The sequence below is a fragment of the Carassius auratus genome, chromosome 30, assembly GCF_003368295.1.
Source record: "Carassius auratus strain Wakin chromosome 30, ASM336829v1, whole genome shotgun sequence".
NCBI lineage: Eukaryota > Metazoa > Chordata > Actinopteri > Cypriniformes > Cyprinidae > Carassius > Carassius auratus.
In genome coordinates, this window is record NC_039272.1 from 22,032,320 (window position 1) to 22,058,748 (window position 26,429).

A 26,429-nucleotide genomic window follows, 5' to 3' on the forward strand; every position below is an offset into this window, starting at 1 on the left:
GGTATACGTATATTATAAAAGAGGACTTCTAAAACAAGATCTAAAAATATTTCATTAAATGAAGAATGACATTTTTCTAATGATATTTCTCTTCCTAAAGCACTAGAAGACAGTTTTCAACTCAGACAAGTGCAGCTCATTAACATGGCAGAATGGATGAGAGCAGACTTCGGGCTGTTTACCTAAAAATCCTTAGACAGCCCTTTTAATTCCCACCAGGATGCTGAGAACACTGTTTGTTTTTCACTGAACGTTTTATGAATGAATGAAGAAAACCAGAGGAAGGGAGAACCATGCCAAATACGCCCTGGTTTTATTTTTTTTGATCGTAAAATAACATAATACAAAAATCTAGCTTGGGGGTAAAATGTTACTTTAATCCAAAAAAACTGTAGTCTGGGGAACTGCACTCAGCAGCTGATCCATGAATGTGTGAAGTGATGTTCAATAAAACAACATAAGGGAATATTATTTAAAGAGTTTAATGGACAGCTCTCCCTTTAGACAATGATGAGGCGGAGCCTGCGGTGTTTGAGCCTCTGATCCTGTTCTTCTGTTCATCCTCAGAGAAGATAGTGCTGAGAAACTACACATGGGACACAAACACATTTATTAATTCTTATTATATAATTAGCAATGATATGTTTTATTACAAGGAACATAATTCAAATGTAATCTCATAAAATATCCAGCTATTAATTCAGTTGAAGTGAGCAGCATTACCCTTGGCATTCTCACTCCCTTGTTGATAATGAACTCTCTGAAAGCCTGAATGCCGTGAATCTGCTTCAGCTCTTCATCCTAGATGACAGTCAAATATGAATGGAACTCACTGGTTTCTCTCATCGTCAGCTGTCACATTATTTGCTCCTTTTATAACTAAAAGGTGCTATAAAAGTCACCTTCTCACTCAGCTGTTCTTCAAAGTCCAGGCTTCCTGTGATATCTGCTGGGGCTCTTAAAGGATCATTGGCAGCCTGAGGTCTGTTGGGTTTATTGACCTGCCATACAAACAAACAAGACTTACTGATACACAATTTTGGGCAAACAACACAAAATTTAAACGTTAAGGACCAAAACATTGTCCCCAACCTGATTCAACTCTTTAGCATCTTTAAGATGTCCCTCTACAGAGCTGGAGGGTTTTGCTGGAGTTTGATTAAGATGAGTCTTGTTAATAGGTAAGGTCCAGGAGGGTTTCTTTTCATAGTCACTCTTAAACAAATCCAAGATGGTTGACTCTGTCAGATCACTGGTCTCTCCACCCTGAGATAATGGGTTATAGTAAAAACATTTATTCTTCATATATGATAAGCGTACTTTAATGTGTACATGAAGAAATATTACCAGTGAGGTAATCCATTCACAGAAGAGTTTGGTAATCATCTGCTTGTCATCTTCTTGCGACACGGAGTGCAGGTGTTTAACACTCGCCGTCTGATCTTCAACACCCAACGTTTCTTTGAGTTTCTGCCATCTATAAGGATTTCTTGGTCTGGCCTCTTTACATTTCTCCTTTTGTGGTCTAGGGAAACGTAAGAAGAGTATCAGGAATGGTTTTACAGTATATGTACACTATATGCACTTGTGTACTGTCTGGTCACCCACCAAAAGAAATTTGACATTAAAATAGAAATACTGCTTTTAACTTAAAAGTGTGGCCTGACTCATCATTTCGGAATGGAATCAGAACCCAAACCAGAAACGTGTGTTCAAAAGAAGAAGAAAGGAAAATCACTTGATGGTGATGGACGGTTTTATAGTCTCCAGAGTTGAGATTTCACACGGTGCACTGCTTTCTTCTAGATGCTTCATTGGAGAGGTTATGGACAATTCTGCCTTCATGCACATATCAGGATCCAGGACTGACAACACCTGGTCAAATAGCTATTGAAAAAGTTAAATACATTTGGATGCATTTTCTATACTGTACATTGCAATAAATGTTGCATGTACCGTATTTTCCGGACTATAAGTCACACTTTTTTCATAGTTTGGCTGGTCCTGTGACTTATAGTCAGGTGCCACTTATTTATCAAAATTAATTTGACATGAACCAAGAGAAATGAACTAAAAATGAATCAAGAGAAAACATTACCGTCTACAGCCATGAGAGGGCGCTCTATACTGCTCAAGTAGACTACAGGAGCACTGAGTAGCATAGAGCGCCCTCTCGCGGCTGTAGACGGTAATGTTTTCTCTTGGTTCTATATGAATGCGACTTATAGTCCAGTGCGACTTATATATGTTTTTTTCCCTCATCATGACGTATTTTTGGACTGATGCGACTTATACTAAGGTGCGACTTATAGTCTGAAAAATACGGTATACTTTGTCTCCTCTCATATTTAAAGCTGCTGCTGTTAGAGGCTTCTGCAGCGCCAGCAGCACCAATGCAATCACAAAACAATGACTGTTTCTAAACAGGTTTCCCAAATAATTAAATCATGACTAAATTAAACGTGGTTACCTCTGGTGTCATACCGCTCTCCAGATGAGGATAGAGGGCCAGGGGGTGTTGTTTGAGTTTGTACTCAACAGCGTCAATGAACTCACGCTGAGCTTGACTCTGGGGATTCTGCTTTGAGTAACACACTTGATTTTTACTCAGTCTCTTCTGTGGGAACTTCACTGAACGAGTGTGATTTGGCATCCCAAAGACTGCAGGGGAGGGTCCACTCTTACACTGAGTGAAGAGCTCTTTATGGACTGTTGGGTAACCATCTCTAAAATCATCCATACCCGGGGACAAAAAGCGCCATTTGTGACTATCTAATGACCCAGATAGCTGTTGCTTTTGCCTTAAATCCCTGAGATATTTTGTTTTTAGCCGTTCCTTAAACCTGAAGACAAAGACAAGAGTTGATGTCATTCATTTTGTGCAGCAGCAGATGAACTCTGTCACTTAAAGAAGTTGCTCACCCAGAAAAGAAAACTGGCTGAACATTCTGTTTTGGATAAATTTGATTTGTATTTGGAAAATAGCATTACATCAATTGCTCACTAATGGATCCTCTGGAGTGAATGGTTGCTGTCAGAATGAGAGATGATAAAAATGTCACAATAATCCACAAGGAGTCCAAACTGCAGTGCATGTTTGTAATAAACAAATCAAGACTTTTTAACTTTCATAATGCAATTCCAAAAAAACAATATAGCGCCCATAAAATGCTTCCTCCAGTTAAAAGGTCCATCCACTGCTGTCCTCTCCCATCGAAATCCACCAACATATTGTGTAATAATTGTTTTGGACTGTTTTCGCTTGTAAATGTTGCTCAATATTTGCATATTTCTCTCCTGATTGAGACCAGACAACTTTTTTCACTGGAGAAAGCAATACAAGCACACAGCTTTTCACTTCACAAGATGACAACTGATAGACTGGAGATGTGGGGATTACTTGTGGATTATGTTTTTATCAGCCTCTCATTCTGATGGCACCCATTCACTGCAGAGGATCCGTTTTGGAGCAAGTGATGTAACTCTTAGAGGCCTGAGTATCTTGTACTGGCAAGAAAATATATAAACAGGACTTAACCTAACAGGATGAGAAAAAAAAAAAAAAAAACATTGTCCAGGAGAAACTTGAAAGTTAGCTATAACGTTTAATATTTAGTTAATATAAAGTATATATTTCTTAAATATAGTCTTAAATCCCCAGTTTTTCATGTTAAAATTGATGTTTACGTTAATTAAAAAAGTTATACTTATAACTGATTTAGTTATAAATCATTTAATGAAAAAATTAATGAAGAAATTAATGAAAATCTGCAACTTACCAGGGGAACTTAATGTTTTCCACCGGTCCATTTTTGAGAGACATTTCGCTCGTATAATGCTTCCGTGTTATATTTAAAACGACTCGTTTTCTCTGTGCTTCTCAACACATCGCTTTTAAATCTGGACGCTAGTGAGGTGAGGTGCGTTGGTTCTGTTGCTATGGCAGCACAACGCTCTGGGACTTGTAGTTCTTTCAGTGCCTCCACTGAAGCTGAAGGGAGCGTTTAAACCACGAGAGGGAGCTTGTGATGATTATATTATAGTACAGCAGCTGAGAGGAGCACTATTTGACCGAACGCACATTAGAGAATAAACTTTTGAACTGCTGAATATGTATATAAAAACACTACTGGGGTTTTCACTGAAATAGTTTTTTCACTTTTACTTGACATGCATTTTTAAATGTTCATCCTATGAGTGCACTGAAAAGAAAAATTTGTTTATTATCATTAATATTAGCAGTCTTATGCAATATCCCTGAAACAATGCCCCTCTTCCCTTACGAAAATTAACCATGGTTTTGCTACAAATAAAACCAAAAAACTCTGGTTACTATAGTTAAACCATGGTAACCACAAATTAACCATGGTTTTGCTAAATTAACCTAGTTTAACCGTGGTATTTGTAGTAAATCTGTGGTTATACAAATGGTAGTCAACGCGCCAAAAAACATGGGTTACTACAGTATTACTTTAATAAAACCATGTTTATTTTTCGTAAGGGTTTGTATTAAGCACAGTGAAAAGGAAGAGACAGCAGTGGAACTTGTGGTTGAAGAGATATTTTTGCCTTTGAAATTTGTGAATAATTTTGCATTCATTAGCTTGCCTGACTTATTTCCTGCATGAATGATTTACTCTTAGCGGGATGTGCAACAACTACAGTGAGATTCTGTTTAGGAACCTTTAGGAGTTTTGTTGTGCCAGTCTCCCAAATATCATCAAACCAATTTATGATCCATCAGCTCAGTCTAGATGGACAAAATAAGTTAACAATAATTTACAGTAAGTTCTAGGCGCATGGTAATGGTCTGAGTTCTCACTTAATACGCGGGGTAAGAGGGGACGGTTAGTGATGGTGGGAGGCACAGAGGACGCCCTGTTCTTCAGGCAGTTCAGTGTTGTTTATGGAACAGCTGTGGAAAAATACTGTCAGGCTATTCCAAACATTACAGCAATGTCCTCAGCATGAGGAGATCTAAACATTCCCTGGAGAACACCCTGTTAGAGTAATTAAAACATTCTCATCTAATCATCTTGAGAAGTTTTTCTTCATTAGATCCTTGGTAAAAGTAGGCTACAGCACAGCTGTTAGAAATCATCATTACATTTTGGCAGTGGATTAGCTTATATTTTGAAATATGGAAATGAGTGCATTAAGTGTTCAGGGAGTGGAGCATCATCTCTAAGAAAGAATAACTGGAATCAGAGCTGACAGGAGTCCAGAGCCATTAAGCAGAATTTTGATATGTCTTTATTCTTAATGTGTTCTGCATGCCTGGATCACAGGATCTTCTCACATTTAGTTGCTTTGAGGTTAAACTTCATGTAGAGCTCCTAAAAGTAGACTGTGGAAAACAGAAGATAATTTGTGCCCTAGTGTTTTTGATGTTGTTGTTTGGCCTTCTTTTGTGTTCATCAGAAGAAAGAAAGCCATACAGGTTGGAATTTTCATTTTTACTGAACTTCCCATTTAAGACCAAAATGTACTCATCCTCAGCACATTCAAGATGCTGATGAAATGTGTTTTCTTTTGTTGGATTTGAACAAATTTAGCATTGCGTCACTTGCTTATCAATGGATCCTCAGCATTGAATGGGTGCCGTCAGAATGAGAGTCCAAACTGAACTGAACATCACAATAATCCACATGTAATCCATACATCTCCAGTCTAAAATTTTTTTTTGTAAGAAACAAATATAATTGATAACACATTTTAATGTTAACCTGTCGCTTTAGCCAAATGATCAAAGGTCCATAATAATTCTTTATCAATGAAAAAGTCCATCAGCTGTTGTTGTCTCAAATCAAAAAATTTTTAGAACTGTTTTTGTTTGTAAACGGTGCTGGATCCGTGCATATTCCTCTCCTGATTCAGACCAACTTTTAAACTGAAGAAAGCACTGTATTGGATAAAAGACTTGTGAAGTGAAAAACTGTGTGTTTGTAATAAACAAGTACAGTAGTTAATTGTTGCACTGGAGTGGTGTGGATTACATGTGGAGTATTGTGATGTATTCATCAGCTGTTTGGACTCTTATTCTGATGGCACCCATTCACTCCCAGTTTAAGGATCCATTGTTGAGCAAGTGATCTCATAAAGAAACAATCCTGGGTGGCCTGAGGCTGAGTTAATTCTGAACAAATTATGAGCAAATTGTCTTTTTTTAGTGTGAACTATTCCTTTAAGATGCAATATGCATAATCTGTGTGGAACACAAACTTCCCAGTAGCTGATAAGGAAGTTGACAAAAATGTTAAGGTTCATTAAACTCCCTTTTCCTTCCCAAACAAAATGAGAAAGGCTGACTAATTTCATGTGAGCTTTTCTTGACATCTGCAGTAATGTGACGCTTGTGCGTGACACCCACAATAGAAGCTCTTTTAAACATTTGTGAGAACAAACACAAAGTACATTTAAATGCTGCGTATTTGTTCTGCACACACTTACAGTAGAACAAACTTCACAGACTGTTCAGAATTAACGTGGTGGCGTGACTGATTCCAGGATCTGTGTGTGTTGAGGGTGTAGCCGGTGACTCCTATACAGCCAGCAAGGAGTTGAGCATTAGATCAAATCCCTTTCACTCCATAGTTTATTCATCTGTTTGAACACTTACACTCCCTAAACCTGCATACTATTATTATCAAGTATGGAATAAATGGACCAAAATAAAGCTGTTTGTAATGTTACAAAAAAATTATATTTAAAACAAATGCTGTTCTTTGGAACTTTTTTTGATCAAAGAATTTCTAAAGGATCGTGTGACACTGAAGGCTTTTCCCTCATTGGAATACATTTAATTTTAAAATCTATTACAATCGAAAACAGTTATTTTCGATTGTAATAATATTTCTCAATATTTACTGTGTTTCTGGACAAATAAACGTTGTCTTATGAGAATATGAGACTTCATTCAAAAGCATGAGAACAAACTTTTAAATCATATATATTATATTTCCCCCATTTTGTCTTGCAAAAATGGAAAATCTATTTAAATATAAAATGCTGGAGCAGCAAGAGCAAGGATTTGACTATATGTGAGGATTTTCCCCTGAGTGGGAAGTTTCTTCCATTAGCACAGACTCAGGGAAATGAACCGAACCGAAAACACAGAAGAACGGTGGTAACCGTTTATAGAGTCGTTTTCCCCAGGGTTCACTGCTGCTGAGACAGGTAGAAGTGGGCCGCCCTACAGGGGCAATGGAATTTATTTCAAACCAAACCCTATGAAAAGTATTTATCAGAGCATGTGATGTGGCACAAACTAGGGAGCTCCAGTTTCCCACAAAGGACAAATGCCTAATGTAAGTTTAGAGACAAAGCACACAAAGGAGGAATGGTCCCTTTGATCCTCTGTGTTGTTAAATGAATAGCCAATGAAGAACAGGCCAAACAGAACATGTAGAACATCTCATGTTCACCAAGGCTGCATTTATTTGACCAAAAAGATTTTAACACTCTGTGATGGCAAAGCTGACTTTTCAGCAGACGTTATTTCAGTCTTCAGTGTCACATGATCCTTCAGAAATTATTCTAATTTGCTGATTTGGTGCTTAAGAAATATTCCCTCTAATTAATATTATTTGAAATTTGGCTAAACTTTGGCTGACATTAAAAACACTGATCTAATGATGCTAACAAAGAACTTTCAAGGACAATGTAGCAGGAAAACACAAATCATTCGGGACGTTTAGGCAGGCAGTCGACAAGAAAGGAAACCTTCAAGTTGGGAACCTACCTATCACTTTTTTGTTTATAGTAAAGGTCAAAAGGTCTTCCCAGAAATGTACTTGGCAATTTTCCAGACATTTCAGGTAGCAGAATTATTGTAATGACTTTCAGCTTCCCGAAACATGCACCTCTCATCTAAGCATACACCTTTTTTTTTTTTTTTTTTTTCAAAATACTGTAACACAAACCTACTAAGTCATCTGGATCTGTGGTCAGTCCACATTCATTCCCTCCCATCATTCCTTATGTTGAAACAATGGATTGTTGTAGTCGTGTAACTTCTCTCTCAGCCGTGAGAGATTCGCTGCCTTAAACAAAGAACAATACAGACCAACAGGGGAAAAAATCTGCTAATTGTAGGCCAATATTTTAAAGCCCAAGTTACCATTTTATTGATATATGAAGGGAATAAATTACCACATCACTTCCCTCTGAAATAAATTCTACTTTCCCTCCTATTTCTTAGTTTTGCAACAAGCTAAAAAGACTCACAATTGCAGTGTTCTTAAAGGGGCCCTTTGTGAGCTGCAGAATAGGATCTCACAAATATAAATTCAGCATTCTTTTCCTCCCATTGTACTTAATGGTCTGAGGCAACATCAATCACATCTCCTGAAAAGGTCTGGCTCTTCTCACTACTCCCACAGTCTTTCTTTAACCCCAGTCTTCACCAGCCCATTCTGGACGGTGCCAAGAGCCTGTTAGGAGCTGAAACAAACACATCGTACCATCCTGTACAGAGCTGCATTTCCACTCTGTATCCCAATGTGGCTCTGTGGTTGTAGTAAAACAGCTGAGCATTTATTAAACAATGAGAAAGATAATGTATAAAAACACAGATTAGGTGACAGTTTTTTTTTTTTTATGGTAGACTGAACACATTTGCCTGATATCAGGTTTCCTTGAGTGGTGGAACAGGTTAAATCACAGTTTTTGTTTCATATTTGTTTAGCTTTCCTGACATTTATGCTCTAGGACTGTCCTGCTGTCTCATTTCCAGACAACTTTCTACCCTTTATACATCATTCATTAGATGGCACAAAGTGCATCCTTTTTTATGTATCACAAACAAGCAAATCTAAATCAGTCACATCATCCAGCTGTTTCTGGTTAAAGAGATACTTCCCCCATAAAAAAAAAAAAAGAAAATTGTCTTTTCAATTCAAAGAAAACAAGTCTTTACAGGCCTGTATATGGAAGCATGTTTACACCACACAATTCTGAGAAAAAACTGTGTAAATATAAAAAGTATTTTTTTTTTCACAATTCTGAATTTACATCTCTCAATTCTTTTTGAGAAATTGTGAGTTTATCTCTCACAATTTAGACTTTTACATCTGTTGGTTTTGTTTTGTATACAGTGTGATTTGCACAAAGCCATATGATTTTTAGGAAAAAATGAAGCATGACGTTTCAATTCTAAACATAATCATAGCTCGATCATAAGCAGATCATACAAAACATTAATAAGAATTAGCCACTGATTCGCCAAAATGTAAAATAGTTACGAAATAACTATGAGATTCTGTGTTTTTGTTCACACAGTGTAAGAGTTTATGAAAAAAAAATCACTTATAGACTGATCTTTTTTGTGTGCCACAGAAGAAGGATAGTCATAAAGATAAAGTGAACCCATTTCAGGTAGGCAAACAAAAAAACTAAGATAGATGTCCACAAGCCCCCTGCTTTATGAGGCATTAAACGTTTTACTGTTCTCTCCCTGTTGTTCAAACTTGTTTTGCCTTTTTCCATATGCAGAAGCGCAGCACCCAGTGAAATATATAAATGCATCTTTGTTAAAGGAGGGGCAGACAGAAAACGTGATACTCTCACTGTTGTGCCAGAGGTCTTACCAACAATCACAAGCTCTGTATCTTCATCAAAGGAGATATATGTAAGAAAACTATGCTCTGCTATAATCCATGGCAGAACATGTCCGAAACCATCTTTATATAAAAGACCTTTGTATATTTTGAATGGTTGTATTATTTGCATTTTGCATTAGTACAGTTCAGGTTAAATGAAAAATGCTTTGAGCTTCTCCCACAAGTAGGTTTAGGAAAAAGAGCAGCTTTAAAAATGTATAGTATATTGCATCAAAAATATATGTAGTTTACTGCATTGCAACAGATAGATGTAAAGGAATATGGCAACATGCAGTGTAAAAGAAATTGCAAGGTGGACAAATATATAATACACTGTTAACCAGATCTATGAAGTAAAGAAACGTGGATGCACTGTACACTGTTCACATTTTACAACATCATAGAGTAACATTGCAGGTAATTATTGATTTATTTATCGAAGTTAAACAGTTAAGATATGGAATGGCTTTGCTTGCTACTGCTCAATAGGATGATATAAAAGTGGTTAAAGATAAAGTTTTTGTGCAGTCAAAATGACTAAACCTACCGACTTACAAAAGGCTTGTCATCCTTTGAATGAAAACGGAAACGTTCATTCAACTCCTGCAAGGCAGTACTTCTGTGATGTATTTGTTATTCTTCCTTTTTCACTTTAATGTGCGGTCATTTTTAAACCTGTAGAGCGAAACAACCCTAAACAAATAAATAAGTAAAGTGTAAGATGTTTAATTAGGAAATGTTTACATAACCCTCTCGAACCCTTCCATTTCCTGAACTCAACAGGATGCAACTGAAAGCAGTTTTGCGTCATGGACACACACGACATGCACAGGAGTCTTCAGACAGTAATGTTAAAAAAAGATGTCTTTATTTGAAAATAGTGGATTCTGGTCACAAGGTCATGCTATTCATTTGTCAAATTATGTTTTTGTCTGTATTGGGGACATTAAGAGATGTTATAAAAAAAAAAAAAATCAGAATTCTGAGAAAAAAAGTTTAGAATTTTGAAATATAAAACAATATAATGTATACAATAATAGTACATAAAGACTTGTGAAATAAAATGCCACAGTTACCTTTTTTTTTTTTTTTTACTCTGTGGTGGAAACAAAAAGAGAATTGCAAGAAAAAAGTCTGATTAAGTCTGAGTTAAATGTCCCAATAACTGTATCTTTTTATTGTTTATATGTTCCCATATATAAAATGGTTGAAAAAATACATAATATAAATTTAAATAGTCATTGTGGGTTGTAAGAAACTTGAATTAGTTGTTTTTACATAATCCATTCATAGATTATTGAAACTAACTCTTTTGTGAAGGCATGCAGTGTTGTTGGAGCACCGTTTCTCCTCTACCTCCTGGCGTTAAATGGTTTGTTTTCACTTCTCTTATTTTCACAGATGCTCTCTGGACTGAGCATCCTTAACCCCCCAAGAGAGCTTTGATAAAAGTCACATTAACCCGCTTGGAGTAGTAGGCAAATAAGGTTTGACATAACTGTCTTTTCCTTCAGTTTAACTTAAAGTTAACTTTGTCTTTTATCAGTAAGTTCACAACAGTTCACGAGTAAGTATGGATAAAGTGGATTCATAAAGCTTTATGACTTTACTATGTCACAGGCACATAGTTACTTTATGATGTATGATGTGGCTTTACTGTCAAAATATATACAGGACACACAATAAATTAATCTTTCTGAGGAGTGCACTCATTGACTGCACTACATTAAGGAAGATATTTTAGCATGATAATATTAAGCACTCAGAAGCTTAAACGTGTCCTACAGGGACATTGTCAAATGAAAATTCTGTCGCATTTGTAAAATAAAGCTTTGTTTACCCCGGGGGTGCAGGCATTTGAGAGGATGGGGGAGGGCACACTTAAAAATAAAGCTTCTTTATGGGCACCTATGGTTTCATGAAAAATCTGTAACATTCATGGAATATTTCCATTAAACAAATCAAAAAAAATATTCACACATGAAAAACGTGGTTCTTTCAGAACTGTTCAGTAAAAGGTTCTTTAAGGAACCCAAAATAGTTCTTCGTTGCAAAAAAAATAAAAAAATCATTTTGAAAAAAAAAAAAAAAGGTGTCTCTGCAAATACTGTGTTGAGTGTCTTGGTGTAAAAACTTTTATTAACTCAACTGTTTTTATCAGCAACATGGCAGCATGCCGTGACAAGGCCAGTGACCTTGAGGTATGCTGATAACTGTTACATGTAAAGAACAGCAATAAAGTAATTGTCTCTAAGGTCTTTTCCGGCCCTTTTAAGGGTTAAAACAGGTACCAATGTTGGTAATTCATTACATAGGTTACATACATATTAGTCATAAACTACTCTAGTGATGCATGAATTCAAATCAGAAACTCTGGAAACTATACTCATTTCCTAAGAGTTATGCTGACCCATAAAGTGACAGTAAGCTTTGTACAATTTAATATATATCCAAAATATTTTTTGTAACATTATCAAAAAGAAAAAAATGTAAATGCAGATTAAATATGGCCAAACTAGCAGTTGGGGTTAGGATTCAGACGTAGCCTATAGTTAAAATATTTTCAAATTTATCGAAAGAATAATTATAATTAATTATGGTAGTGAAACAGCTCCAGAATCTTACACGTAGCTTTATTTTCTGTAGTAGGGAGATACCCACTCCCATCTTCGTCCAATTTAGGTGCAGGATGCGAGAGCAACATCTCATTTCCAGCGTGCTTCAGCTCTGAGGGCTCCCTTTAAATAAACTCCGCCCCGAAATCAGTCGATCAAATTCGGCATCGCGCTTCTGGGCCCTCGGCCAATCATCCTCCTCCGGGGGCGGTCCTAGACGGTGGTCCGGGAAGACGTCATCCAATAGAATCGCGAGCTCCTCTGACAAAGGCGATGCGACAATCATCACTTACCTTGCGAGCCGCCCATTATTCATGTTCATTCACAAGAGATTTAAGGAGACACGACAGTAGATAGCGGAACTCGAATTAAGACCTAACGGTCTCACGGTTGATGTCTTTTAAAAGCAAAAACCTCCCCCTGAGCTTTAACGTCTGTTCCAGTGGATTCGTCAGCGCAGTGTTATTGTTTGTATGACAAGTTTGTTTATTTTAACCGCACATATACCCAAATGAAGCACTTATTGTACTATATTAATACAGTAAATGCACTGCTACTGTATTTGGGAACCGGCTACATACGAAGTCTTACGCTTTTACAACGAAACATGAATTATAACTGCGGTTCTGTATGTTTGCTGTTAGTAAATCAATTATTTGTCTTTTTCTTAACGTATAATTTGGTCAGGGCAGTAGAAGTGTGCAGAATATTTACTTTGTCGTTCTGACAGGCACACAGAAATCCGTTTTGAAAACCCCTTTAAATTGTGACCTCAGCCCTGAGGGAGGTTTAACACGCCCCTCTCTCCAAAAAGTGTGTTTCTTATGCATGACTGGCTCATTTGAATGTAGTGAGGGAGGAGGAGAACACCTCCGTTCCTGTTGTTACCAGAGCTGATATATCTCAGGCTCCCAGAAACGCTCCTCTAATCTCACATCAGCGGCACCGTGAGCGTCTCAACCCCATGATAGAGGAGGGAAAGCCTGTCTGCCTTTGAGGCTATCAGGGGAAAACGGAGACATACCGGGAGCTTCTCCAGTAGAAGTTCAGAACGAGAGAAAAAGAGATAGACAGACAGAAAGAAAAGTGTTATTTTTATATTTTATTTCTCTACAGATTAGCCAATTTGAATCATCAAACATGACTAGAAGATCATGTGCCATTTACGCCACCGGGATCGTGTGCGCTCATTTGCTTATTTTAGGCATCGCCCTTCTGGTGGCCCAAGTCTTCCAAACAATGATTCAGGAACGGATAAAAAAGGTAAGTCTTTTATAAAGTGCTTAATTCTACCAAAAGCTCGTGTTCTCGCAGAAAGCCGGCTTTTACAGTGATTCAGGGCCAGCGTTCTCCTGCACGAAGCTTCAGAGCATCACGCGGAGTTGCTAGCGTTAATATCACTTAATGTAAGCATTTCGAAATCATGCAACAGACGAGTCTAAATGCTGTCTTTTAATCTCTTCAATGGTTCTGTACGTGGGAGACAAGTTCCTGTTCTTGCTCGCGGTGAGACCCAGACTACATAATTTCACGTTACGTAGACTACAAACCTGTCTTTTGGCCGTTTGATGCCCCCCTCTTTAGCGTGTAGGTTGGCAAAACATGCTATTAAATTACCGTGATGTAAATGTGGGTTTGTTAGTAACCCTGATTACAGTGGGCTGGTCGCTGTCTGTGACCATGAAGCCTATCATATTGCGGAAAACACTTTTTCCCCCCATCCCTCTCTCAGATCCACTTCAGCAGTGATGCTGTCTGTCTGCCTGCCTGAGAATTAAATGCTTTCCGGTGCACAATACCGGAGAGTGAATTCCTTGTCTTTAATGTAATGGTAAAGGCTGTTCATTCACAGATCTTGTGTGTATATGGCAGGGGGAGGTGTGCTCGGGCTATATGTGTGCCTTGTGGGGGAGGGTCTCAGCCGGTTCTCCTTGGAAAAATACTTGGAATTCTGACCTCCACCCTCAGTATTTTTAACCAAGTGTAGTTTTCGGTGTCCAATGAGATTCCCCTAACCTGGAATTCATGGGTGGGTGTTTGTGCTGGTCTGTGGGAGAAGTCAGCTTTGCTGGATGTTGTACCATCTATTGACGGTTGCTTCAACGCTTTGCAATTGAGCTTATACACTGTGCACTTTTCATATTCAGTAAGTCAACTGTGGCACTCGAACATGTCACATTCAGCCTTCAGGCTTTAGTTCTCTAGACAAAACTACTTTTTCAAGCCCTCAGGTGATGTGTGTCTTGTGAGTAGGGCGTGGAATGGGTGGCATGTTTAAGGAGTTTGTATATGTGAGGCAGTGTGCAGCTCTGAGGCAGTTTTTCTTCAGTGTTTTATCTCTTTTGACAGTTACAACTTCCTTTGCTTGTATAAAATAATTTCCAGTTGCTGGTACTCTTACAAGCAGAAGACACGCTCTGGTATCCACTTTACTAGAATTTAGTACTGTTATACTTTCACGTAAATTACAAGTGATCTCACTATCTAAATACAAACATTTGTTGTTTTCCTTACCTTGGCTGTAGTTGCTCGATCAAAGCGATCAAAGCGTTGAGCATTTTCTAACATGGTTTGATGTCCATTAGGACCTTCAAAGATCTCTCTTCTCAAGGTTGTTGAGCATGCGGTTGTGTTGAGGTCAATGCAGTAAGTTTTTTTGTAATCGTGTTTTAACCTTTTTTGATTCATTTTGGATAATACATTTTTTAATAATTAGAAATATTCTAAACATATTCCATTGAATAGCTGCAAGAAAAACTAAATGGATATAGAGAACACAATCATGTACATTACCATTCAAACGTTTGGTGTTTCTAAAGATACATTTCAAATATACTGTATGCTAGACTTTCTATTCATCAAAGAAGCCTGACAAACAAGTTCATGGTTTCCACAAAAATATTTAAAAGCACAGTTTATTAACAATAATAATAAATCGGCACCAAATCAGCCTATTAGAATGATTTCTGAAGGATCATGTTACACTGAAGGCTGCCATAATGTGTGCGGAAAATTCAGAATACTTTTATAAAAATATTTTTTAGAATATAATATTTGACTATTTTTGTTTTTACAGCTTTTTTCAAATAAATGGAGCCTTGGAGAGTAAAGACTTGCATAAAAAAGTGTATCTGTACTTGTTAAGGTGAGGTCTGGTGGTTTTAGCCAATTAAAATTGAATTGGTGTCCATAAGCTAAAATACAAGACCAAAATCATCCTTTTTTTTAACCAGGCGTAATAAACAACTGTTGTCAGTATGGGGGTTAAAGAAAATATGTCCTGACAAACCTCCTGAGAATCCCTGAAAGATTAGAAAAGAGAGGCAATGTGTGTGGCACAACCTAATTTTACTTTAAAGAAAAGCTTTAGTCGGATTTCACTACACATGGATGAACAAGTTGAATAGCCACAGATTTTCTTTAGAGCTTTACTTTATAGTAAAGCACAGGGTTACTCCTAATGACAGAGATCCCATTCAGAGCTTACGTGTGAGAAAAAGAAAAAAAAACTCTGTTCAAAAGACAGGTGTACTCTTAAATGATATGACCTGTTTGAACAAACACACCTTTATGTTATGTCAGGGTCATAATAGTGTAAATTAATGCACAGTTTCTCATTAATCAATTGGTGATTTGCAGATTACGACACACATTATATGTTTGATTGATTGATTTTGAAACAAACAAACTACTTTTTTTTTTTCAACCTAAGGTGCTTCTTTAACCAATGATTCTAGAGAATCACTTTCCTGTCAGGACCTTTGAGACACTGAGGGTCCAGCTCTGCTACACTGCTGAAGTCATGACTTTTTATTCCAGATAGTGTTATCTGCATTTCAAGGCAGCATTCTAGAGGAAAACCCTCTGGATGTTATATACGTTTGTTACGAGGACTCACACTTTGGAGCCTCGCTTTGTCCATTACATGTAGTCATGAATGACATTGTTCTGAAATGAGTGTGTTGTCAAAATAAACCTTTTTCTTCCGTCTGAGTTTAAATCACGACACTCAAGAAGTGAGAAGTGGGACTACCGTGCTGAACCTACCTTCTGATGGAAAATTCAAATAGCAGAGACACGTGTTTGCGTTGCTCTCATCATGTGTCGTGGGTCACTGATGTTGTTTTTCTTCCTCCTCTAGGAATCAGTCAAAATGTCAGTCAGCATTTAGCGTTTGCATTCTTCCTTCCCTAAATTTGATTGAAACTCTGTTTAAGCAGAGTAAAGCAGAGCCACAGCGTTTTCTGGTCCTTTGGTTCTCTCTCTTGACCTCTGCCTCTGTTTCATTCACAGGAGATCACACTGGCTGAGAACAGTAGAGTATTGGAGGGCTGGATAAATCCACCACCACCTGTTTACATGCAGTATTTCTTCTTCAATGTTACCAACCCAAATGAGTTTTTGGCCGGGAAGGAGAAGCCCAAAGTCACTCAAATAGGGCCATATACCTACAGGTGATTTACACATCTTTAAATGTGACGATTTACCAGTCTTGAAATGTACTCAATATTCAGATGTTCATTTTCATGATTCTGGGCCGTCTGAAGTGCTCTGTTTTCTAAACGAATGTCTGTTGTCAGTAACAACAAGTTTGACACCTAAGTCTAGAATGACTCATTCTTTTAGTAGATAGGAAACGGGAAACGTTACCCTAACCACTTTAAACTAAATGTCAAATATTCATCATTCACTTGCAAAATTATTATTTGCAAATGTAATGTGTTAATTAAAGAAATTAATACATTTATTCATCATTTATTCATTCATCATGCATTAAAAATATCAAAAGTTACAGTGAAGATATGAATAATGATAGAAAAGAGTTCAGTTTTTTTTTTTTATGCTGTTTTGAACTTTCTATTCATGGAAAAATCCTGAAAGAAATTTTCATTTGTATATCGATAATATTAAGGAGTGTTTCTTGAGCAGCAAATCGGCATATTAGCATGATTTCAGCTTTGCCATCAAATAAATAAATTACATTTTAATATATATGAAATTAGTACATGTTGTTTAAATATTGCTGCTTTGCTGTGTTTTTGATCAAATACATGCAGACTTGATTGTAAATCGAAATAAAATGCCTCTTTCTATTATCAGGGAATATCGACCCAGGGAAAATGTCACTTTTCTTGAGAATGGGACGAAAATATTTGCCACAAATCCCAAGAGCTTTGTGTTTCTTCGCAACATGTCATCGGGAGATCCTGAGGTTGACCGTGTGATAACGGTTAACATTCCATTCATTGTAAGAAGGGATTCGTTTTGCATTGGCGACCAAATAATTTAGCATTTAAATTTAGACTGACCATAGCGTTTGTTAAACTGATTATCTTAAATCCTTCCCCTCTTGTTTCAGGCCGTGATGAACGAGTTAAACTCCTACTCCTTCTTTCTGAGGTCTGCTGTGTCCATGTGGATGGGATCCATGGGCATCGAGGTGTTTATGAATCGCACAGTCCATGAGGTCCTGTGGGGTTTCAAAGATCCGCTGCTGTCCAAACTCCAATCCTTCAGACCAGAAGTGGATGAGCATTTTGGCCTGATGTACAATGTAAGAATTATGCAGTTTTATCACATTCCGTGCTTTAGTCAGTCTAAATGGGTCATATATTTGTGCGACCGACAGCACACACAACCTCTAAAGCACACATACGATCAGAACAGGATAAGCAAATGACGTTATCATGACCCTGTCTGTCGTAGACTGCAGATGTTGTCCAGTGTATCAGGCTTGACACAGTGGCCTGGTTTACTCTAATGGCTTTTAGACTTCTTCAGGGATTATATATATGTATCATATTTAGGACAGATATTAAATATCTGCAGTTTGTGTAATCGTAGGTATAACGTCAGTACCTTGAACCAGCGAGTAAGCAGTTTACATTAATAAAACATTTAGTCTTCCACTCTGCATTCATATCAAGGCCGCCAAACAAACTATTTTTGTACTCTTTGGTGACTCTCTAGTCATCTTTACCCTTCTGTGACTTATGTGATTCTTCTTCTGCTGATGGCTGTAGAATTATATTAAATTCACTTTATGTGCTGACCACAGAAAAATGGAACCCACGAGGGTGAATTTGTCTTCCACACTGGAGAGAAGAACTACATGGACTACGGCAAGATTGACACGTGGAATGGCATCAGGTACCTCAACGCTTGCATAATCTGCATTGGCTTACTGACATAGTGAGAATTGTTGCACGCTCACTTGGCGTCTGTTCTCCTACCTTAGGAAATGAGGTTAAACACACACAGCATGCCTGCATTAGATGCTAGATAAGTCAATATCAAAGTATAAAGTTCAAGAAAAGAGCTCCTGTGCTTCACATTTACCCCAGTTGACCCTTATCCCATTGGATACCCTAATGGAAATGTGTATATTTTTTTTATTTGAAATATGGAGAATTAAGTGTGTAATAAACCTTCCTTTTCCATTAGAACATGTGACAAAAACAATGGTCACATCTGTTTATTTTCTCTCTTGCAGTCAGATGAACTGGTGGTCGTCTAACCAGAGCAACATGATCAACGGTACCGATGGCAGTGTCTTCCACACCTTCCTGTCCAGGAAAGAGCTGCTCTACATCTTTGCTGCTGATCTGTGCAGGTAAGTAACATGTTTTAACACTTACAAGGTACTTGGTTACTCGTACATGGTTGCTTACATTTGTTATTACATGTAGATCCATTCATTTGGGTTACGTGGCTGACAAAGAGGTGAAGGGCATCCCTGCCTTCCGCTTCGCCCCTCCTTCAGATGTGCTCGCTCCCCCGGATGAGAACCCCAGTAACGCTGGCTTCTGCGTGCCTGCTGGGGATTGTCTAGGAAAAGGAGTCCTCAAAGTCAGCGTCTGTCGGCAAGGTAAGCCTGTTTTGAGTCACACCGCGTGTTGGTCGGAGTAGGTTTTTACCGTGAAAAAGGTGTGGGATGTTTTCAAAAGAAGCAATTTCCTTGAATTGCATGAGGAAACATGCAATAGGGTAACTTTTTAAAATTAGTATTTGTTTAACAAGATAAAGAGGTTTAAGTGTGCTAAAGGTTTTGGTGCCCTGAATAGCTGGTCCAGACTGACATTCAACCAAAGCAAACCAAGCATATGTAAGTAGTATTGAATTTCAGGGTTTACCATTACCGATCGGTGGCCTCGTAACCTGAGTTCAAGGTGAATTGGTCTACTTTTGTTTGCACAGTCTTGGACTATGAAAGGGAAATCAGGGTTCAGCGCTTAATGAATAACTTTTAGTACAGTTTTATGACTCAAGCACTTGATTCACTGTAGGTGTCCTCTGACAGATTGCGCTATCTCAGCCTCTATTGTTTCCGCCATAAACTAGTCGGCTAATATTATTATTGACCGAATGTAAACTCTCACTTTTATCTTGTGAGGACTCATGATAGGAAACAGCTGGTGAAATTTGCACATGCTTTGATTAGTCATCATTCCTAGAATTGTTCATGACTGTCCATTAATGGCTATATTTAGAGTATTATTAAGGAATGGGATATGGGATAATAAATCAGTGATATTGTATATATTGCTCTTAGCTAATGATAAGTCCAAGCACTTAATAGTAGTATGTTGGTGTTTTCGGTGGTGTTTATCATGTACTTGCCGTCTTTTCATTGAGTTTGTGCCAACAAAAGAAGAAGTTTCATTTTCTGTTAGTGTGCATAAAAAAACAAAAAGTCGTAGAAAATGCTGCAGGGGCTTTATTTTAGATCCTGGAAAATGTTAGAAAGTGCTCCACTGGGCCAGTGGTGCGTTTTTACTCGCTTTGCATTCGTTGATCATTTACATATCTTTATGACTTACAAACATAAGCATTTGCATTCGGAGCAATATATGCTCTATCGTTCAAAAGTGTAAGATTTCTTTTTATAGAAATGTATATTCTTATTCGACATGGACACAAATTGATCAAAAGTGAGAAGTGAAGACTTTTACAACATTACAGTTGAATGTTGTTCTCTTATACTTTCCATTCATCAAAGAATCTTGGAACAAAATGAGTCACTATTTCCACAAAAATGTTTTCAACATCGATTATAATAATAAAAAAAAATGTTTCTTGAGAACCAACACGTCATATCAGAATGATTTCTGAAGGATCATGTGACATTTTAAGACTGCAAATAAAGCATGGAATAAATTACATTTTGAAATGTATTTAAATGGAAAACTGTTGTTTAAAATTTTAATTATATTTCACAATATTACTGTCTTCACTGTTTCTTTTATTAAGTAAATGAGCTTAAATGAGGCTTATTTCAAAAACGTTTTTTCAGAATGGTACAGTTGTTCTGCCTTGCCAATATTTATAAGCGTCATGGAGTTGTTATAGTTGTACAATTTAAATCTTTTTGGATTGGCCATGTAAAAAAAGACAAAAACCGAACTACTGGCATAAGACTTGACATGACTTTAATCATTAATATGATTTAATCGCTCTTTACGACCAGTCATTATAAAGCAATAGCTGATAAAGAAGTTGTTGCATATTCACCGTAGTTTTCATGGATGGGTGATTGTCAACCACTGATCTGAATAAAAGAACAGCACCTAATGCCTATTTCCTGTTCCTATTTCCCCTTCACTGTATAGGTGCACCCATTGTTGTGTCATTCCCTCATTTCTACCAAGCTGATGAGAGATACATCAAAGCCATTGACGGAATGAACCCAAATGAGGAAGAACACGAAACATACCTCGACATCAACCCGGTAAGCAGTGCAGACGCTTTTACAGCGACAGTACTGACTTGTTAGGGCTCTTGTGGTTTCTAGTCTGAAAGTAGTATACACCGTCCTCACCTTGACAGGAAAAAAATAATGTGATTCACTCTGATAACCACAAGTGAATGTGAAACTGCACCCAACTAACTCTAGTGTTTTTGTAGCAGGTCGTGATGGAAAATGGACTCATTAAGTTGGTGTTTGATTAACTTCTCATTCCGCAGGTTGTTTTGGGTGGAACCAAGCAAAGACTGATTGTACTGTGGTGAATACTGGTTGACTTCCAATAGTAAATGGTCCCGTTTCTTTTTTTTTCTGCAGACCACAGGGGTTCCCATTCGTGCCTGTAAGAGAGCTCAGCTCAATGTCATACTGAAGCGAGTCTCTGGCTTCCCGTGAGTAAAAACGTCTCACAAAAACACTAAAGAATGTTCTGGAGTGAAAAAAAAATGGAAGTCTCATTAGCCTTTTTTTCCCTTTTTCAGCAAAACAAAATTCCTGAATGAGACCATTTTCCCCATCATGTATGTCAATGAGGTGAGTTTTTATGTCATCCTTGCTTCCTTCGGAACATACATTTTTCTGTTCAGAAAGTTTATTTTTGTTTTCTGCTGTATTTTTAGACCGCTACTATTGACGATGAGTCTGCAGCCCAGATGAGGACGCTTCTGCTGATTGTAACGATTGTGTCCAACTTCCCAGTCATCATTGTGGGACTGGGGGCTATTTTACTTGTGGTCCTGATCCTCCTCGTCTGCAGGAACCGCCAGAGAAAGGTAAAAAATGTATGAGCTTATGAAATTTATATTGCTTAGTTAAGAGTATAAATGTCATTTGAAGGTCAACCATACCTTTTCTGTTAAAAATATTAATGGAGTAACTGTTAATATTCTTTAGAAATGCCAGTATGGAAAAGCCCTTAAAATCCCCTCAGACTTTTCACACCCTAGCCTTGAAAGACAATTAAATGTCATTCACCTTGACTGCACTAACCCTAGCTTTGATACCCATGCATGCACCTGCACGAGGAAATGCATGTGCTTTAGTGCACGTATTATTTGATCAAATATGTTCTTTTATTATAGCTTTTCTTTGCAATATACAGTAATTATCTTATTTTTATGACCTTTTAATGAATGGTTGAGTGGGGAAAACATTTGTTTTGCACATTTGTACACTAATGTTCAAAAGTTATTTTATAGAATTATATTTTTACTTATAATCTGCCAATGTTGCATAATGCTTTTACGTTTTCAGTAACGATTTTCCTCCCCCTTTTTTTTCCCCCAATTCAGAACGAAGTAAAACGTATTGATTTTACTGAAGCTTTTCATTCTTTTGCTGTAAGTCTTCATTTTCCCTTATACACACATTTTGCTTTCATTTTGTTCAAATTTGCTTGTTGTATTATTGTATTTGGGCATTTTAAGCATTATAACGGTTTTATACCAATATGAATAATATCTCCTGTTTCTGCAAATCACGTTCATTGCTTCGCCTGCATGGTGATAGTAATATACTTCTGCATTCGATTAGATGTTTAGCTACTTAGTTCATGTGGTACATCATTTAACGTTGACCTCTACATGGTTTGCACATGGTAATGGTTCTGCATGTTCTGTACAGACGGCGAAGGATGAAACCGCTTATACCCAAGTGAGCAACCAAGCGGAGGATTCGCCAGAGAACCGCACCAATCAGCCTTCGAGGAACGGATCTTACATCGCCATGTCCCCAGTAGAGGCGCAGAAGTGTTGATGAAGATGACTGGTGGAGTCTCACCTGAGGACGTCACGTCTATCCTCCACACCCTTTTTATATGTTAGTTTCCACTGTGCGATTCGTCTTCGGGGACCAGGCCCCCGCACCCTCACCACCGTTTGCCAAGGGTCACTTATTTGACTTGTGACTTTTTTTTATTTCCTTGAGCATGGCCTTTCAAACTGCCATATCTTCGATCAAAACATATGTAAACTCAAAGCACCCACTTCAGTTTCGAACAACCGTCTCTGGGTTCCCAGAGGCTTCTGTTGCCTAGTCCTGAGAGGCCTGAAACACACTCTCTTGCCTTTTGAAAACGGATATATGCATTGCATGCTCACAGAGTCCATAGTTCCTGAAGGGTCATAAACCCTTTCAGCATGAGAGAGCGTGAAGGGTTCGCAGCCTGTGCTCTTAAAGTGTTTCAGATCTCTTCCCACACTACTGTATACAGGTCTACACAGACAGACCTTGAACTAACACAGCTCTACATACATCAGACCCTCTGATAATGAGCAGATAAACTATTGATTTACCTCCTCTTAAGAGTATTAGAGAGCTAAAAGGTCTAATATGCTAACAAAAAACTGGGTCTTATCCAGAACTTGTGTGTGTGTGTGTGTGTCTGATTGTACACACCAGAGTGTTTGTTTGTGTGTGTGTGTGTGTGTGTGTGTGTGTTACTGCAAGCATGTCAATGCTTGCATGTTTTTGTCACACTGTGGTGAACTGCTCTGGTGGGTCACCATCCACCGTTTTGCGCGATGCAGTGTGACAACAAGTGGAAACTAGTGACTTCAGTGGTCCTCTTCATTTCACAGTATCTGAGTCATGTTTTTTTCTGATGCCAGAAACATTTCAGTGATGATGGCTGGTCAGACAGTCTCCTTTAAGGCATCGTATTACAGACATCGTACTAGCTTTCAGCATTTCATAATGAACGAACAACTGACGTAGAACACTCACAAGCGAGACTTGAATTGCTCTGCCTTACAGATACTTACGAACACAATGTGATTCAGCTGCATGGTAAAGGAAGGTATAAGGTGGAACTAGACGAAATGTCAGACCGATAATGGCCAATCAGTGGCGGACTTTGAACTACGTCCATCGCTTTTCACAGCAAAACACGTCTGTTCTGTAATCTCGAGAGCACAACTACAGTCCAGCGAACCCACAGTCGAATCAGAGCAGAAGGGGTTAGAGGTCAGCAGGTTTTTGAGGGGTAATCTGTGAAGTTTGCACATTTTTTTCTGTGCACGTTTGGTTTATATTAACCCTCTGTGGATGAAAGAGACTCTAGCACTTGAATCACTGCTTGTGTCTGTTGAGTTTATTTTTGTGTTGCTTTTTATGTTCTGAGCCTTCGATATTGCTAAAAAAAAAAAAAGAATTGAGGCCATATTTTAAATCAACTTGAACAGGATGTGATAGCTGCACACTTGACAAAATATCACTAAAGATGAATCGTCATATTAATGTCTGTTTGTCCAAATGAATCTTTTTGGTTGTCTGTCTGAAGTTGCCATAACCCATGAGTGCGTTTACACTCGTATGTATCAGTAAATCATTCCCATTTGGGTGATGCTTGTTGGAATGATTGATGTTTGTTACTTTTATTTGACGTAAACCATCTGTTACTAATTGCGACCGCGGTTTTCGTGGATTGCAGTGCACACTGTTGCGTATTTGCCTGTGCCATGGATTTAGCTTATCTTAAAGAATTAGTGCAAGGATTAAACTGGAAACGCTGTGTATGCGCCGTGTCTTATGCAGCTGTATGAGAACAGAAAACTGAGGGAAAGTAATTCAAGCTTTAGTGTAATGAACTACCTGTCCATTGGAGTGGCTCTTTGAGTTTTGTTGTCCGCGCAGTTAGTATATACATTTATGTGAAATGGTCTTTTCTCCGCTCCATCTGTAAAAGACCCCGCAGGACTATTTTGGTGAGACGTAACATGTGACTTGAGTATGAAAGAACCTGATATTTAAGATATTTAAGAACCTGAGCCATTTCTATACAGTTTCCAGATTCCTTGTGGTGACTTTTGCCCCTATATGCTTGACCAAAGATGACATCGGTTTGGTAGATAACTGGTTTGTTTGCTTTCCACACAGATAGCTGCAGTGCCATTGATATCCCACTTACAAGAGCATAAGAACCTCATTGTCTGCGAGGGCAAATATGAAAAACAAAATATTTTCCAGAGCAAAATATTGTGTGTTTATAATATGTTTAATACAGCTAAGAACTTAAGATGTATGACGATATGTAAAAAGCTAATTTTATAATGAAGTAAAACAGTTTTGTAATCAGACAGACGAATATTTATGTTTTCATATGTTCAATGGTATGTACAGTATATTATCTGAATTACTAAGGTCTTTTCTTTGGCCTTGGTCATTTCTCAAAAAAAAAATTATTATTATTTTGTGATGTTACAAGTGGGGTCATCAAACACATTTCTGTTTTCTTCTTCTTAATTACATTTTTTTTTTTTTTTTGTCTTCTGTCAGATTTCTGAAGTAGTACCAAGTGAATATTGTCCTAAATTCGAGATGGAACGGTGTATGTGGTTGTAAAAACTGTTAACTTTGATGGAGGAAAGCTTGTGTTGTATCTGTGGGGTGTGAGCCTATGTGTGTAATGATCTCCTGTTATACAACTCTCAAGCTGTCAACACACTGTTTGTCCAACTGGAATAACAAAGGGAAGGCTGAGAGTCTTTGAGTTCCACTTAGGAAGATTGCCATAGTGCCATGTTGGGTACAAGGGAAATTTCCACTTGCAATCTAACCTTTTTTTTCTTAGATGAATGATGCCCTCCTTCAGGGATGAGCTTTTAGTGCCAAACCATCCTTGTTCATTTCACTTGCTTTAGTAGCAAAATGTTTAAGCAGTGTAGCAGTTGTTTTCTGGAGCTGGTAAATTCCTCATGACATCTTTGAGGATGGTTTTAAAAACACTGAACACTTCATCGTGTCCTGCTGAGATGCACTGCATTTTTTTGCTGCTGAGAATGACAATCCTTATTTCATGTTAGGTGCAAAATCATTTCAAGTAATATTAATTTTTAGTTTTGATAATTTACACTGCACAAATCTTTCTACAATGCTTTTGTAAACATTTTTAGTGTTATTTGCAAAAAAATAAAATAAACAATTCTTGAAAAGTCTTTTGTCATGTTTCTGCTTTCTTGCCTGGCACATTTATAAACAGAGCGACTCCAGAAATACCAAACTTTATATGATTTATATTCTGAATAAGCTTATCATAAAGACTGCATTTATTAGATCAAAATGCATTAAAATTTTAATTCTGTAAAATTACATTAAATTTTTTTTCATATACATATTTTCAGTAGCTATTACTCCTTTTTTCAGTGGTACATAATCCTTTAATCATTCTAATGTGTTTAGTTGCTGGTCACAAATACTGATCAGTGTCAAGTGTTCAAAATAGTTGCTTAATACATTTGGGGAAAGTGTGATTTATTTTTTATGATTTTATGAATAGAAAGTTCAATAGAACAGCATTTATTTGAAAGAGAAATCTTCGGTAACATAAATGAAAAAATCAAATGGTCAATTGCACAAATCTGTAAATAAATATTCTGTGTTAATAACACCAGATTTGTTATATGGAAAAATCTGTGTAAATATTCTTCATTATTAATGTTTCCCCCAAAACGAAAGCATTTAACAGTAAAGTTT

General features: G+C 37.5%; 2 protein-coding genes across 6 annotated transcripts; one reads left to right on the plus strand and one right to left on the minus strand.

Moving 5' to 3' along the window:
• Positions 1 to 296: 296 nt before the first annotated feature.
• Positions 297 to 3,934, minus strand: fam47e (family with sequence similarity 47 member E). Of its 3 annotated transcripts, XM_026212164.1 has the most exons (10): positions 3,780 to 3,934; positions 3,401 to 3,507; positions 2,923 to 3,031; positions 2,471 to 2,843; positions 1,739 to 1,887; positions 1,348 to 1,525; positions 1,093 to 1,266; positions 903 to 1,001; positions 724 to 801; positions 297 to 586 (listed from the first exon to the last, which is right to left on the minus strand). In XM_026212164.1, the coding sequence occupies exons 4-10, from the start codon at positions 2,738 to 2,740 to the stop codon at positions 482 to 484; spliced, it is 1,053 nt and encodes a 350-aa protein (XP_026067949.1). In that variant the 5' UTR covers positions 2,741 to 2,843; positions 2,923 to 3,031; positions 3,401 to 3,507; positions 3,780 to 3,934; the 3' UTR covers positions 297 to 481. The 3 variants fall into 3 exon arrangements, with proteins under 3 accessions (XP_026067949.1, XP_026067947.1, XP_026067948.1); XM_026212162.1 differs by lacking the exons at positions 2,923 to 3,031; positions 3,401 to 3,507; XM_026212163.1 differs by lacking the exons at positions 3,401 to 3,507; positions 3,780 to 3,934 and having other exon boundaries at positions 2,923 to 3,292.
• A 9,110-nt stretch (positions 3,935 to 13,044) lies between these two features.
• scarb2a (scavenger receptor class B, member 2a) lies at positions 13,045 to 25,888 on the plus strand. 3 transcript variants are annotated; one of them, XM_026212165.1, is made up of 13 exons: positions 13,045 to 13,477; positions 16,508 to 16,668; positions 17,315 to 17,462; positions 17,574 to 17,768; positions 18,273 to 18,364; positions 18,708 to 18,827; positions 18,904 to 19,082; positions 20,824 to 20,942; positions 21,276 to 21,349; positions 21,440 to 21,491; positions 21,578 to 21,739; positions 22,250 to 22,297; positions 22,581 to 25,888. In XM_026212165.1, exons 1-13 carry the CDS (start codon positions 13,355 to 13,357, stop codon positions 22,710 to 22,712), a joined length of 1,605 nt encoding a protein of 534 aa, XP_026067950.1. In that variant the 5' UTR covers positions 13,045 to 13,354; the 3' UTR covers positions 22,713 to 25,888. The 3 variants fall into 3 exon arrangements, with proteins under 3 accessions (XP_026067950.1, XP_026067951.1, XP_026067952.1); XM_026212166.1 differs by having other exon boundaries at positions 13,355 to 13,477; positions 21,578 to 21,730; XM_026212167.1 differs by lacking the exon at positions 22,250 to 22,297 and having other exon boundaries at positions 13,355 to 13,477; positions 21,578 to 21,730; positions 22,581 to 22,712.
• Positions 25,889 to 26,429: the final 541 nt, after the last annotated feature.

What these genes read in the sequence shown, in the direction of transcription:
- fam47e (XM_026212162.1), bottom strand. Translation starts at nt 3,823, where the DNA reads ATGTCTCTCAAAAATGGACCGGTGGAAAACATTAAGTTCCCCTG. An exon ending in ATGCTAAAGAGTTGAATCAG is followed by an intron (nt 1,002 to 1,092) that starts GTTGGGGACAAT and finishes TTTGTATGGCAG; the next exon opens with GTCAATAAACCCAACAGACC. An exon ending in AAGAACAGCTGAGTGAGAAG is followed by an intron (nt 802 to 902) that starts GTGACTTTTATA and finishes ACTGTCATCTAG; the next exon opens with GATGAAGAGCTGAAGCAGAT.
- scarb2a (XM_026212165.1), top strand. Translation starts at nt 13,355, where the DNA reads ATGACTAGAAGATCATGTGCCATTTACGCCACCGGGATCGTGTGCGCT. An exon ending in TTCAGGAACGGATAAAAAAG is followed by an intron (nt 13,478 to 16,507) that starts GTAAGTCTTTTA and finishes TTTCATTCACAG; the next exon opens with GAGATCACACTGGCTGAGAA. An exon ending in GACACGTGGAATGGCATCAG is followed by an intron (nt 18,365 to 18,707) that starts GTACCTCAACGC and finishes TCTCTCTTGCAG; the next exon opens with TCAGATGAACTGGTGGTCGT.